The 15,896-nt window shown below is 37.8% G+C and overlaps 1 protein-coding gene across 7 annotated transcripts in view; it reads left to right on the top strand.

Moving 5' to 3' along the window:
- Window positions 1–5,437, top strand: part of IFT80 (intraflagellar transport 80) — a 123,592-nt gene extending 118,155 nt beyond the window's left edge. For all 7 annotated transcript variants that reach the window (XM_077880148.1, XM_077880150.1, XM_077880152.1 and 4 more), the window contains one exon: window positions 4,978–5,437. In XM_077880148.1, coding sequence (XP_077736274.1) covers window positions 4,978–5,088 — 111 coding nt within the window. In that variant the 3' untranslated portion in view covers window positions 5,089–5,437. The remainder of the gene's footprint in view (window positions 1–4,977) is intronic.
- The last annotated feature ends 10,459 nt before the right edge of the window (window positions 5,438–15,896 follow it).

Raw genomic sequence — 15,896 nt, 5'->3', positions numbered from 1 at the left:
TGGTGGGCTCACATGGCATAATGCGAAAGCTTGTAAGAAGTTAGAAGTTTCATATACATTTGTATTAATGATCCCTGAAATGTTATTTGGGCATTTCTAGTTTCAAATATGGAAATGTGGGATTCATACAAGATGAACTGTCTTCTGAGACCCCACCCCAACTACCAGAGTCATTCTACCTGGCCTACAATAGTGTTCAGTGGAATTTGTAAAATAATTTTCAATTCTGGCAAATAAAATATGCTTGAATGTATTCAATCTACCGAATATATTCTGTACAAGAAGAAAAGTAGAAAAACCAGATGTTTAAAATTTTATTCTAGTAGAAAGAAAATAGTGGAAATATAACAAACCAACTGCTTGGGAGCAGAATTTCAGAAAGTATAGAATTTTGAAGAAGATCCAGAAGAGCCAACACTCTAGTTCAGACAAATCACTCTAGGCATAGCTACTATCTAAGCTCTTTTGCAGGTTTTATGGCCTTATGATCTTCTGAGGTCTGAGACACAAAACCCAAGAGAAATTGTTAGGTGATAGCTCATCTGCTAGGTAGTTACCTCTTATTCATTCAATATTTATTGAGCACTTCTGGCAGATAATGTACTCCTCTTACTACTTTGAATATAAAAGTAAACATGGCAGACACTGACCCCAGCCTTAGGAAGCTTATATGCAATGGAAGTGATAATTATACAGTTGCTAATTTCAATTGTGATAATTGCCTTGAAGGTGCCATAAAACTCTATGGGTGGGGAAACTGACCTAGATTGGTGGGGACTAGCAAAGACTTTCTAAGCAAGGCAAACAATATTTGCACTGAGCTCTCAAGAATAAAGAGTAGAAGCTGACTGGGGTGAGAGGGGAAGAGAAACTAGGGGTGGACATGTCCCAAGTAGAGGAAAGGATCTTAGGTGAGAAACAGTAAACAAAGGGAGATTGACTTAAGGGTTTCATAGGGCAAATTAAGGATATTGGTCTTTATCCTAAGACATATATGAAATCACTGAAATGAAGGAACATGATTGCTTTTCCCTTTTAAAATCCTGATTCCTCAAAATAAATGGAAAATTGAGTTTTCTACAAAATTATCTTGAGTAGGATTTTGTCAGTCAGTGAAAGGATATGATAATAAGAGCAAATGCATGAAGTGTTGAAAGAATGGGAAAGGAGTCCCTAGTAACCACTCTGGATCTTGGGTTCTGAGTAGTTGGAATATTGGTTGCAACCAGACATTGAAGAGTCTTAATACCATGTTAAGAGAGTAGACTTCACAATGTAGACAAGGGAAGACTTGGAATTTTGCAATCCAGAGAAAGATTTGAAAGATAACTTCTGATGTAGAAGATGGATTTTAGGTAAGAATAGTGACTAGGAGACCAGTTAGGAGGTTACTATAATAGTTCCACCAGGAGATGGAAAGGGTGTTAAATTATTATGTAAGAAAAAAATTGGTTGTAAAATCAAGAGAACACTGTGATTGGGGGTGGGAGGAGAGGAGGTTAAATTGGTTAGGCAAGACATTTGAGAACAGCTTGAACATTTCTAGGGTGAGTGACTGGTAGATGGGAAGGGTACCATTAATCTAGATAACATGAGAATATGCATGTTTTAGTCTTTTTGAGTTGGAATACATGAAAATATACATTTTTTGTTGAAGTCTCTGTGGGGTATCCAGATGGAGCTATCTTAACAGGCAATTGGAAATATAATTGTGAACATTGAAGGATATTGACAAAGGAAGAATCAGGACATGATAAAGAAATTTATGGTCATGACCAAGTACACATAGTTGAAGCTATGTGAGTTAATGTGATCTCCTAGAGAAAGTATAAAAAAGTTGTGGTTGGAACCCTGGTGAATACTAACAGTTAAGAGGTTGTCTAGGGAAAAGATACAAGAGGAAAAAAAAGATGACTGGGAGGAACATTTAGAAAGGAAAGCACAAACCAGAAGAGAATGGAATTGTACATTCTGAGAGGTTTTTCAAAGAGCTGTGGTCAACAAGGTCTAGAGAATGCTTCTACATCAGGACCTTTTTTTTCCCTTTTGTCATCGTGCTATTCCCTGGATACCCATGGACTTACTTGTCTCTTGTAGGTCTTCATGTCAGCTTCTCAGGGAGGCCTTTTCTTACCACTCTATTTGAAACACAATATCCATTCTCCCCCCACCCCCCAACTCCACCCCTGGCACTCACTATTTCCCTTCCATATTTTCAGAACTCTTACCATTTCTCACATTTTATATATTTTTATATCTTCCACTGTTATCTTTGCTTATCTTTCTGTGAAGAGTGATTTTTATTTTTTGTTCACTGCTGAATCCTTGCACCTAGAACAATCTTTGGCATATAATAAGCACAGATATTTGTTGAATGAATAATTGAATCATATATAGGATGAAAAATGAAGACACTTGATGGTGGCAGGAGTGAAAAGTTTATGAAGTATAGTAGGAACACAGTCATTATTACAGTGCTCTGGGGCGAAAGAGTCAGGAATGAGAAGGAGAAAGAGGGTGGTAGTTTGCAGGGAGACAGAATTGAAGGGGAAGAATGATGAGCAGCCAGTGAGGAGATGGATGTTGAATTATGTAAGTAATAACTGCAGATAGATGTCCCAGTGAGTGGAAGATGGGATCAGGGACGTATGTGAAGAGGTTGGCTTGGGACAGAGGGAAAGAGAGATGGATACGGATATAGGTAAGTTTGTGTGAAGAAGGGGATTAAATGAATTCATGTCTGATGGCCACTGTATTTTTTGTAAAGAAGCTGATTTTCAACTGAGTGTAAGAGAGGATGGAAAGCTATTTGGTATGATTTTTTTTTTTTTTTTGGTTATTTGGTATGATTTTGAAATGACTTCTACATGAATAAGAAGAATTTACCAAGGACTAGAATAAGAAGTGCCAACTAGTACTGACACTCCCTATAATAGAAAAAGATGTGTCTTAGTGTAGAAGTCAGTCACTTGAAAGCTGTCATGAGTACATCCTTATCTGAAACCCAGTCGTAAAAATATTCTAAGAACTAAATTATCAGTAGAACACTATTCTAAAACTGGATTAATGCCAAAATGAAAGTGAAACATTTATTTTCAATAGGATAGCTATCAATTGACACTCTCATTTGTACTGTAACAAGTGACTAATATAGACGTCATCAATTTACTTGGCGGACTTCTGGTGCAACAGAGCAACAGTTGTTTAGTGTATGGTCAATAGATGATTTTTATTTTGATGGATTTGAGAAACATATAAGTCAATTTAAGGCTGGAAGAACGCCAAGGCATTAATCAAGTTTTGTCTTTCTCTTTGCAAATGTTTTGTTAGACCTAGAAATGAGTGTTTTGCCATTTAAAAACATCAAGTTCTGCCCCGATGGAAAAATGAGTTTTTCAAATAATCTAACATTTGTTCTGCCTTGCAATGAACTGTCACTTGCATCTTACCATAGACATTCATCTTCTATGAGTAAGAGGGATTCTTTTAATTCATCTATTTTATAAACAAGTATGTGGAATTATCATTTTTTATAAAGTGACCAAAATATCCACAAATTACTGTACAGAAATTTAGTTGAAGGATATTGGAATAAAAAAGAATCACATGCTTAATGCCATCAACTTCCAGCACAAAATAAAAGAGGCATGGGTGCGCCTGTGTGGCTCATTTAAGCTCTAGCTCTTGATTTCAGCTCAGGTCATGATCTCAAGGTTGTGGGAATGGCCTGCTTCTTGCTCCACACTCAGCGAGAAGTCTGCTTGAGATTCTCTCTCTCCCTTTACCCCTCGCCCCTGCACTCTTTCTCCCTCTTTCTCAAATAAATCTTAAAAAAAAAGAAAAAAGGCATGAAGTCCTGATAAGATTAAATTAATCTCCCAGTTACTGGAAATAAATCTGCTAAGGCAGGATGTAGTACCTCATTCTGGTTTAGTGCTACTTATTTCATTCAGCTCCCCTATATGGAGGTGAAACCTATTCACTTTGGCTCAGTCTCAGTTTGGGTTTATTTCATTGTAAATCAGAGTTAGTTTAATCTAGGACCCACTTTTTCTATGTCTTGCCTGAGAGAACACACATTCCTAAAGTAGTGATCTCCACACTTTTTTGAAACAATGGAATGCTTTTTCCTAAAGAAATTGTTCATAGAACTCAGAGCAGAGTCCATTGCTAACACCAAGTGTAATGAGTTTAGGGAAAAGAAACGCAGGGCAGGGGGCACTGCATCATGGATCAAATGGATCAAAGGGAAGGATCATGGGTGCTCAGTTGACTCTTGATCTCGTTTGAGTCCCATGTTAGGCATAGGAAGTTTGAGTTTGTAAGTTTGAGTCCCATGTTAGGCATAGGAATCGAAAAAAAGAAAAGGGAAACAAGAATGATACCACTTTTCAGTGATTGTTTTTGCATGTCCCCCAGTCTTGCTACCTACCTTTAATACCTTTCTGTCATTGTCTAAACCATCACCGTATCTATATTACTTTAAAAATTGTTGAAAAAAGACACTTTTTCAGAGAGTGCTCAGGAGAAGAAAATGCTCCTCTATCTTTTCTCATAGGCATCTAATGGAAACTTCAGTATGTAAGTGGTGAAGTACTAACCCATTTGAAACCTGGCCTCATGGCTAGAATCTTGTCCATTTTTCCTCTTGTTTCACCTTCTCACACCTGTCCCTCAGGCACCCATGCAGAATCCTAAGACTCTGTGGGACTCTTTAGATGTACCTACAACTAGATTTTGATCTTTTGAATCATAATGAGAGTCTTTGCCTTTTATTGTGGTAATTGTTCTATTTGTTCTTATTCTTAAAGGTATTTTTTTTGTTGGAGCATTATTTCTTAATTTGTCTTTCATGCTCTCCTTTTCACTACTGATTTAGAAGCCATCAATTCTATTTTTCTCTGCTCTTGGTTACCTTGAATTAAGCAAAAATATGTTATACTATATCAGTATGTTTCTTCTTTTCTTCTTTTGTAGCTCCAAATAGATTGGGAGAAAATCAGAGCCAAAATTGAGATGGAAATTACTAAAGAACGAGAGCGCTCATCAAGCAGCCAGTCTAGCAAGAATGTAGGTCTAAGGCACTAAATTTCTTGCTTACTTTGAAGAAGTTTTTTACCTTTTGAAACTAATTCTGATTAACCAAGGATAATCATATTTTCATTGCTAAAAAAAAAAAGTAGAATCTTTAAGTATAAGCATTTGCTGTGTATTTAATACTAAAAATACATTCAGAAAGACTAATCACAAAATAATTGATGTAATTTCATTGTTTATATATTTTAGTCCAATAATTAGCAATATATCCTTATATGTTTATGACACACCTGTGTAGTGTTGCTTATGTTCCAGTTTTTTGTCCATTATTTTATACCTGAATCTTCAGCGTGAACAAATACTAATTCTGAAAATAAAACATTGGACTCTTTAAAATATATGTTACCGTTAGTTTTTATTTGACCTCTAAATTGTAAGATGTTCCAAAAGTTTTTTTATACAAGAAAAATACATGAGGATGGATTTATGGAAATGTATATATATTTGTACATCAATGTTCATAGCAGGATTATTTCACAGTAGTAAAAAGACGGACAAAAAATGTCTGTCAACAGATGAATGGATAAACTAAATGTGGTATAGACATACAGTGGAATATTATTCAGCCTTTAAAAGGAAGGAAATTCTGACACATACTACAACATGGATGAACCTTGAAAATACTGTGCTAAGTGAAATAAGCCAGACTATTGTACCCCACTTATATGAGGTGCCTGCAATAGGGAAGGTCATTGAGCCAGAAGGAATAGTGGTTGCCAGGCACTGGTGGGGAGGTGGAAATGGGGCTTTATTTTTTAATGAGTACAGAATTCCTGTTTGAGATGAATGAGTCTGGAAATGGACAGTGGTGATGGTTCCACAGCATTGTGGATATACTTAATGCCACTGAATCATACACTTAAAAATGGTTAAAATGGTAACTTTTGTTATATATATCTTACCACTATTTTAGAAATATATCTAGAATGGGCAAGAAATATTCTTCTCACTCCTCTCCTGACTTGAGAATGTTTAGGCACTAGGTCTTGGAGTCTAAATTTATGAAAAACTTAAATGATAAACGTGTTGGATTACTTTGATTCTTTATATCCTAAAATTATTGCCACAGGAGCTTTCAAACATTAATAACACAAATACTGGGATGCCTGGGTGGCTCAGCAGTTGAGCGTCTGCCTTTGGCTCAAGGTATGATCTTGGAGTCCTGGGATCGAGTCCCACATCGGACTCCCTGCATGGAGCCTGCTTCTCCCTCTGTCTGTGTCTCTGCCTCTCTCATGAATAAATAAATAAAATATTAAAAATAATAATAATAGTAATATAAATACTACTTAGAAAGTCCTCCATGAAGTAAATTTTGGAAAGGTAGATAATAGACTGGGTATATGCATATGCATTGGAAAGTGATTACCTCTCTCACTCCCATTTTAATTAACATATTTAGGTTTCTTTTATGAAAATGTTTGTCATTTCAACATACTTCTTTTCTTTTCTGGAATGTTGAAATATTCTGTTCTTCACCCAGATGCTGGGTATAAGAGTGAATTCAGTTTGTGAGATATGATTGAACAGTTTACTTATAAATTGTATTTATTTATATATGTTTTATATTATATTTCAATAAAAAGTTTAAAAAGAAAAATGATTAAAAGGATAAATTTTATATTTATTTTACTAAAATTTAAACAGTTAAAATAATAAAAAAATAATAAACACTTAAAAAATATAATGAAATATGTCTGCGTTCTAACAATTCTGATAACAACAAGGTGTTCTACTACCCAGAGTTAGTGTCAGTTCCCACAAATTAGAGGACAAGATCCCCAACTTGGCTGCTCTAATTTCAGGTGCCAGCCACATGCAGGGACCCCAGGATACCCACACTTCTAATTTGGCTGCAAATTTGGGGATTCCTACCATGCCCCCTTTGGGTTTGATAGTTCACTAGAGTGACTCACTGAGCTCACTGAAATGCTTTACTTTCAAATACAGTTTTATTATAAAAGATACAAGTCAGGAGCAGCCAAATCAAAGAGATGCATAGAGCCAGATCCAGGAGAAAGGAGAGGTCTGGAGGGGAAAGTGGGGAGGCATAGAGCTGCCATGCCCTGTCTTCAACCTTCCTGGTACATTGATGTGCTCACCAAGCAGGAAGCTCTCATAGGCCTTGCTGTCCTGAATTTTTTTTATCAGGGTTTTATTACATAGGTATAATTGATTAAATCACTGGCCATGGGTTTTATTGCATGGGTATAGTTGATTAAATCACTGGCCATGTGATTGAACTCCTCCTCTCCCTGGAAATCAGGTGGCTGAAAGTTTTAGCCCTCCACCATGTGGTTTTCCCACTGATCAGTCCTGATGCTGAAGCTATCTAGTCCCCATCTCACACACACACCTCATTAGCATAACAAAAATACTCCTATCATTAAGGAAATTCAAAGAGTTTTGGAAGCTCTGTATCAGCTACCCCCTACACACCTCACCTCAGACCTGATATATCCTTTATTATGTCACAGGTCATCCCCTGGTCTTTGACCACAGGATCTTTTATGGCAAGGTACATACCTGACTGAGCATAAAAGACATAGCAACAAGAGTCAATGTGGGGTAAGGATAGGAAGCTATTGATCAATTCCCCAATACATTTGATTATCAATATCAGTATTATCTTTCTAATAATGCCAGTGTGTAATAGCATATCACATTATGATAGACATAACCCGAAAAGTAAGAGTCAAAAGACACTGGCACATTTCTAGAGCCCATCCAGTCTCTAATAATTAGTCCATTATATCCTAGGACCAGAATGTCACACAGAGTGAGGGCACATAGGTTTGCAGGCTTCCTTCCATTTAACTTGGTCAAGTTCCCAAAGCAGGAGCGGGCTTAGCTTCACACGTGCAGGCATCTGGAATAATTGAGCTAAAAGACAATCTCATCTCTTGCTCTGAGCTTCTTTCTAAGCATTAATACTGGAATTTTCTCATTGCATGACCAATTTATTCGTTCCTTATTCTTAACCACTATTCCTCCTCTGCATTTATACCCAAACCTTTTCACCTTTGGAAGGTACCCTAGGTTCAACCATTGTGCTGGTTTAGATTGCAAGCAACAATACGAGTCTAGCAAGTGCCTCCCCTTCCCATTCATCTAGGGTAGGGTTATGCAGGTACAAACCTAGTGGGCTATTTCTACCAATAGGCAATATAATTTATTCATTGTTAGCCTCAATATCACCAGATAGAGTGAAAGCACAGCTCACCCATCAGGCCCTTAGGAATTCTGACAAATATTTTATAATAGTTTGTTGCTTAGGAGTCATTCCTCCTTCCAGCAATACAGTTGCAGCCTTGGCCTAAGGGCCACTGTGCAGGTAGGAAAAAGAAAGTTAAGGTGATGTGGGAAAAGAAAAAAAAAGTATAGTTGGCATACCAGCATCCTCCCCCAACCCCTCCACCCCAGATCCAGAGTAGTAGGAACACTCCCCTAGCCTCATGTTGAGTGTGAGCACACACTCATGAAGGCTTTTAAGCCAGCCCTTCTTGCCTCCATCTCCCCACCACTTAGATAACCAATGTCTGCCTGTCATAATTCCTTACCAGAGTACTACCCTGAGGAAGGTACAGTAGTCCCCTTTCATCTGTGGTGTTGATTTCCACAGTTTCAATCACATGTGGTCAACCAAGGTCCAGAAACAAGCATTCCCCCTTCTGACCTATTGTCTGAAGGTCAGTAGTAGCCCAATGTCACAATGCCCACATCGTTCACCTCACTTTATCTCATCACATAGACATTTTATCGTATCATTGCAAGAAGGATGAGTACAGCACAATAAGATATTTTGAGAGAGAGGGAGAGACACCACATTCACCTCTTATTGTAGTATATTGTTATATTTATTAGTAGTTATTGTTAATCTCTTACTGTGCTTAAGTTATAAACTTTATCATAGGTATGTATGTAAAGGAGGGAACACAGTATAAGGTTTAATACTACCTGCAGTTTTAGGTATGCACTTGGGGTCCCAGAACATACACCTGTGTGGACAAAGGGGGCCTATTGTACTTCTCGGCCCATTGTAAGATATGATGGCTGTAAAGTGTGTCCCTTGGTCTGAAGAAATACTATTCAGGGTCCAAATCAGTGCACTATCTTCTGCTCCAGTTCTTTGATAGTACTCTGAGCATTTGCATCTACCACTGCGTAAGCAAAGCCCAACTCAGAGCCAGTGTCTATCTCCCATCAGGACCCACTTTTAGCCCCGCAGGGCTACCGGCATCAGTCTGACTTGCCAGCTCTGTACAAGGACTCCCCCAGGGAATCTTCCCCATAGCCACCTGCAATCTCTAAATCTCTCTTGTTGGCAGACAAAACAGTTCCTGTTGACATTTTGTGCCTCTGAGGGTGCAAAAGGAGCATGTCTAGATACAACCTCTCTGCATTGTTTCAGTTCCACTCACTCCATTAACCCAAGTGGCTACCTCAAGTGAGCACACTTGCTCGTCCATTCCAGGCATCTTCTGATGCTGGAAAGGGGTTCTTCTCACGGGCACTGACATGGCCTACTTGAATGCACCCTTCAGATTCCCATAGTGATTTCCATAGGGTCGTGCCCCAGAAGGGCACCCCTTTAATAGGCCAATCTTCCGTTGCCCTTCTGCCTGACCATGTATGTGGCCGAGCCATTGACCACTGCCTGTGAGTAGGTCAAAATCCAAACATGAGAGCAAACAGCATGCAGTGCAGCTCACTGAGCCAATTTGTGTTTACCTTTTTCAGTCAGAGTGGTGGCCTTCCAAGCTGAATGCTGTGTGTTCATGTTGAAACTGCCACCCATAAGCCAAGCAGCTGTTTGTTGGTCTGTTGAGAGCTGTTTACAGGCTCTGCCCGAGTCATGATAGAATCCTGCAGCTCTTCTCATGGTTCCAGGGTCGTTCCTGGGGAAGAGAGTCTAACTGCTCATGATATGCTGTGTAATTCCATGCATTCCCTTGGTGGTGTGTTCTGCACGCACCATGTCTGTTTTATTATGGAACTTTTCTGGGCACTGCCTTCCTAATTACTCTAACATCACCCAAGACATCCTGGGTATTTCAGGTTTCAAGATTATTTTTATATCCTTAGTCAGAGGCACTTTCAATTAATGTCTAATAGCAAGCTAGTAACTGCTCCTCCAAATGGAAATTCTCTAGTCCAAAATACCAATAAGTCATGGATGGCTGGGAGGTGCTTATGGGCTTTTGCCACGAGCCCCAGTTTATGCTCCACATGTGGCTGTTGTGCAGAGGATTTGTCCATACCAGCCCTCTAGCCTCTCTGTTCTATACTGCATAAGCCTGGGCGATCTTAGTCATTCCCATTTAGTTTATCTAATGACTGTGGCTTGAAGGAAGGATTTACATGCCTTCTGTTTCACAATGCTAGGTAATGTTTCCCAGTCAGACACAATATCCGTTCCCATAATTCATTAAGAGTCATAACCACTTCACATAAAGATTGTTCAAATCTATCAGTTTTTGTCCAGACTGTCACCTTAATCCCATCAACCCTTGCATTTCTCTTCCCTTGCCTCATGGAATCTGGTCACATCATTTTCCCAGCATATCAATGTGTTTACCAACTAGGGAGGTTCTCCTAGTCTCAGTGTTCCAGGTTTTGTTGTGGTTGTTTTATTTTTATCATTTTAAAATTTTTATTTAAATTCAGTTTGCCAACATATAGTATAACACTAGTTGTTGTTTTAAATCAGGGTTTCATTTTACAGGCATGTTGATAGAATCACTGTGATGATTCATCTTGTGATTCATCTCTAGAGGTCAGGTGGCTGAAAGGCCTAGCCCTCTAATAACGTGGCTAGTTTTTCTAGTGACTACCACAACCCCCCCACCCCACCCCCACCCCCCGAGCTACTAAAGGCTCCTAGAGTCACTTTATTAGTATAACATACACCCATCTCTCCGGAAATTCCAAGGGTTTTGGAAGCTCTGTACCCAAAACCCAGGACCAAAGACCAAAGATATTCTTTATTATATCACAATATCATTTTCACAGTCATACTAAATGTGTATTTATGTTCTTTTGTCTTACACTTTTAAAAATATCAGGGGCGCCTGGGTGGCTAAGCTGGTTGGGCATCTGCCTTCAGCTCAGATCATGATCCCGGGGTCATGGGATCGAGTCCTACATTGGGCTCCCTGCTCAGTGAGGAATCTGCTTCTCCCCCTCTCTGTTGCTCTCCCTCCCTCTCTCGCTGCTCCCCCTGCTAGTTCTCTCTCTAATAAATAACTAAAATCTTTAAAACATAAATAAAAATTTAAAATATCTATTCTAGAAGATTCTTGATTGGTTTAAACTAATAATTTCATACATTTTAGGTGGTTTGATCTAATTTAATGCTTTTTATGTATGCATAAATATTTTGTATATTTCATAAATATCAAATAAAGAACATTGTTTACAGAGAATGCCTAGGGTCTGGCTCTATTGCAGTCAAATGACATGTTGGGGGCATGTTGATCCTCCAAAAATGCTTTGGCACAGAGAGTATGGTACATAATATGAAACATAAGTTATAAAAAAAACAAGCAAGTTTTAAAGCAAACATATTTTAGAAAATGGTTTACTTTAACAGTTACTATGAGTATCAAAGAAAGAATATCTTCAAATATCTGTAATTTTGTACACACAAAATACATTCATTTCTGAAAATGTATAATATATAAACCCTGTTTAGATAAATATCTCAAACATATTTTTCTTGTGAATTCCAACATTGAAAAAACATCAGAATTTACAAGGTATACAGTATAAAAAGGTAATATCCATAGTAAAAATATGTGGATTTTTATTTGTTCTGCAGATTTGTTGATCTGTAGATAGAATTGTGGCAAAATCACTTGTCAGCTTTCTTTAAACACCATCTGCAGAAGTCAAAGAGAAGGTGATGAAGCAATACTTTTAAAAAGACCCACCTTTACCTTTTCTTTGCCCACACCCTGTATATTATCAGTATTTCCAGCTCAGTGCTCAATGTTATCTTTGGGACAAAAAACGTAGATTTTCACCACCTTCTATTGCCTGTAACACCTTTTTCTCATTCTGCCCGCTTTACACGAAAGCTACTCTGACCCTACAACTTAGCTTGAGCTACTGGTCATCACAGTCTGGCCATCTATGTTCACCATGCACTATGGATAATTTTTTAAATATAGTGATTCCTAAAATAGATGATTTAAAAACAATTTAGAGCAATTCAACTTTTCAGATGTTTCTAGATGTTCTAGATGATCTAAAATGCTCTTCTAGTAACTTCTATTATAAAGTAACATTCATATTAAAATGTTTAATTGTAGAAACACTTTATAATTCTATGGAAATAAGGCAAGTATAAAGTGGCTGTAAGCTTATCTTCATTTTTGAGCTAGCTGGAGGACTCAGGGCCAGCCACAGCTACAAAAACTAACCCCAGATCCTGCATTGTTATTAAAAAGATTTTGAACTCTGATAAATAAATAAATAAATAAATAAATAAATAAATAAATAATAAAATAGAGTAATGGGAAGGTGTCAGTGAGAAGGCACAATATGAGCAAACACTTAAAAGTGATGCTCAATTTAAATTTCTGCCGAATAACATAAGAAAACCATCAAATAAAATTCCTATTCTTTTTTTTTTTAAGATTTTATTTATTCATGAGAGACAGAGACACAGAGAGAGAGAGAGAGAGGCAGAGACACAGGCAGAGGGAGAAGCAGGCTCCACGCAGGGAGCCCGACGTGGGCCTCGATCAGGGGTCTCCAGGATCACGCCCTGGGCTGAAGGCGGCGCTAAACCGCTGAGCCACCCCGGCTGCCCTAAAATTCCTATTCTATGCGCTTATCCTAACATAATTTAAAATGTGCTAATCTATAACAGTAATTCCGCATGGTTTTGACATTAATAGTATCATAAATCATACATAACATGGCTTATCTGTGAATAGAATTTATTTATATAGTCATAATAATCTAAACATTGAATATTTATCTAACCAAATTATAATTATTCAGGTCCATAATCCCATATCTGAAACTCTTGGGCCAAATATGTTTCAGAATTCAAATTTGTTTAAGGAATACAAGGGAAGTTCAAAATTTTTTGTAATATAGCACATAGGTAGTTTATTATCGAACATCTCCAGAAGGATCTTAGCTGTCACTCCCTAATCAAACATATCAATATTTCTGCAGTTGATTATGAATATTTACATTGAGCAATAAAAATTAGTAGTTATTCATCAGTTTCACTCCCAAATGAGTTCAGGTTGGGTGAATTATGAAACATTTTGGATCTAGAATTGGGGATATAGGATTGTGGGTTTGTTTTGGAGGAATTGGGTACATATACTGGAGGGGGATAAAGGGAAGGATAAAAAAAATCTTCATTTTTTTCATAGTGGAAAGGCAATAAATAATGCCTCAAACAAAAAATCAGGAAATAATAAACATGCTATTTAGTGATGTGGCAGTAAATAGCAAAAGAGCCAGTGAAAAGACCTGGAAGTGGCTGCTTCTGGGGAGAGAGAGGGACATTGAGAAGAAGGAGCTTAGTACTGCTGTTTTTCACAGCAAGCCTCATAGAACTATTTGCCTACCATGTGCAAAAACTTTGACAAAAACAGAAACAGACTCTTAAAAAGTGCCTAAAAGAAAGTATGCAAACCACATATCTGACAAAGGACTTGCACCAGAGTCTGAAATCTAAGAACTCTCAAATCTAAATGTAAAAAACAAAGGATTCAATTAGAAAATGGGCAAAAGACATGAAAGACATTTTACCAAAAAGGATATACAGATGGCAAATTAGGCCCATGAAAAGGTGTTCAACATCTTAGCCCTTAGGAAAATGCTAATTGAAACTCCAGAAATCAAAATGGTTAAAAACAAAAACAAAAACTGGTGATAATCCAAATGTTGGCAAGGATGCAGAGAAACTGGATCACTCATATATTGCTGGTAGGTAAAATGTTACAGCCACTAACAGAAGTACTGGCAGTTTCTTGCGAGACTAAACGTGCACATACCACATAACCCAGCAATTACAGTCTTGGGTGTTTATCCGAGAGAAATGAAAACAAGTTCATGCAAAAAGCTGTACACAGATGTTCCTAGTAGCAGAATTCATAATAGCCAAGAACTGAAAACAATGCAAAGATGTTTCAATCTTTGCACTGGTGAATGCAGTGAATGGTTTAAAAATTGTGGTACATCCATATCATGAAATACTATTCAGTAGTTAAAACTATTGCTTCACACGACAACTTGAGTAGATCTCTAGGGAATTATGCCCACCAATCTCAAAAAGTTATTTACTGTACAAGTCCATTTATATAATGTTCTTAAAATAACAAAATATAGAATTGGAAAACAGACTAGTGGATGCCAGGGGTTAAGAATTAATTGGAGGGGGTACATGTGGTTATAAGACTATAGAGGGTGGCATGAGAAGCTCTGTTAAAATGGAAAGATTCTGAATCTTGATTGTGGTGGTGGTCACACGAAGCTACACATATGATAAGATTGCATAGAAACAAAAACCGTAGGTACAAAATATATATTTACTATGAATACATCCATGTAGGAAAAATATATAGAGAATATTATGTATATAACCACCCCACCGTGGTTAAACCTCAAGTTGAAGAAATGGCCAGGGACTGAGGGTAAGAGTGTTAGAGGGGATTTTGTTGTAATGTTTTCTTTTTTTAAAGGAAGATATATTTGTTATTACCCGAGTAATTGAAAATTTAAACAAAACAAGAATGAAAGATCCTATACATTTGTTGGAATATCTCAGTGTAGTGGCATAGAATATAGGTTTTAAAAGAAAATTTTTTTGAAGACTTTATTATTTATTCACGAGAGACACAGAGACAGAGAGAGGCAGAGACACAGGCAGAGGGAGAAGCAGGCTCCATGCAGGAAGCCCGATGTGGGACTTGATCCTGGGTCTCCAGGATCATGCCTTGGGCTGAAGGTGGCACTGAACCGCTGAGCCACTTGGGCTGCTCAAGAAAATTTTCCCATGTGTCTGCGTGTGTGTTTATTTGTAATATATTATATTACTGGTTCTTTTATTTAATGACATTTTATCATGGACATTTTTCCATATTTTTAGATGTCTTAGCACTTCACTTTATTTATTTTTAAATTGAAGTTCGATTTGCCAACATATAGTATAATACCCAGTGCTCATCCCATCAAGTGGAGAAGGACAATTGTATGGCTTCACTCATATGGGGAATATAATAAATAGTGAAAGGGATTATAGGGGAAAGAAGGGAAAATGAGTGGGAAAATTAGAGAGGGTGACAAAACATGAGAGACTCCTAACTCTGGGAAACGAACAAGGAGTAGCGGAAGGGGAGGCGGGTGGAGGGATGGGGTGACTGGGTGATTGGGCACTTCATTTTAAAAGTTGCAGGATGGGGGTCCCTGGGTGGCACAGTGGGTTAAGCTTCTGACTCTTGGTTTTAGTTCAGGTCTGATGTCAAGCCCCCAGCATCAGGCTTTGAGCTCAGCATGGAGTCTATTTGGTTTTCTCTCTCCCTCTTCCTCCGTCCCTCCCCCTGTACTCTCTCTCACTGGGATAAATAAATCTTTTTTTTAAAAAGCTGCAGAATGTCTTTGTATGATGGAGCAGAATTTATTTAATCAGTGTCCTACTCTTGGATAATTAGGGAGTTTTCAATTCTTCACCATTAGAGCAGTGCTTCAAAGGGTATCTCTTGTAATCAGATCTTTGCATAGGACCTTGATTATTTCCAGGGGATAGATTCTCAGGCGGGGAACTGCTGAAT

This window comes from Canis aureus, chromosome 31 (genome assembly GCF_053574225.1).
Source record: "Canis aureus isolate CA01 chromosome 31, VMU_Caureus_v.1.0, whole genome shotgun sequence".
Lineage (NCBI taxonomy): Eukaryota > Metazoa > Chordata > Mammalia > Carnivora > Canidae > Canis > Canis aureus.
Note: the sequence above shows the minus strand (reverse complement) of the source record. Positions and strands in the feature narration are given on the sequence as shown.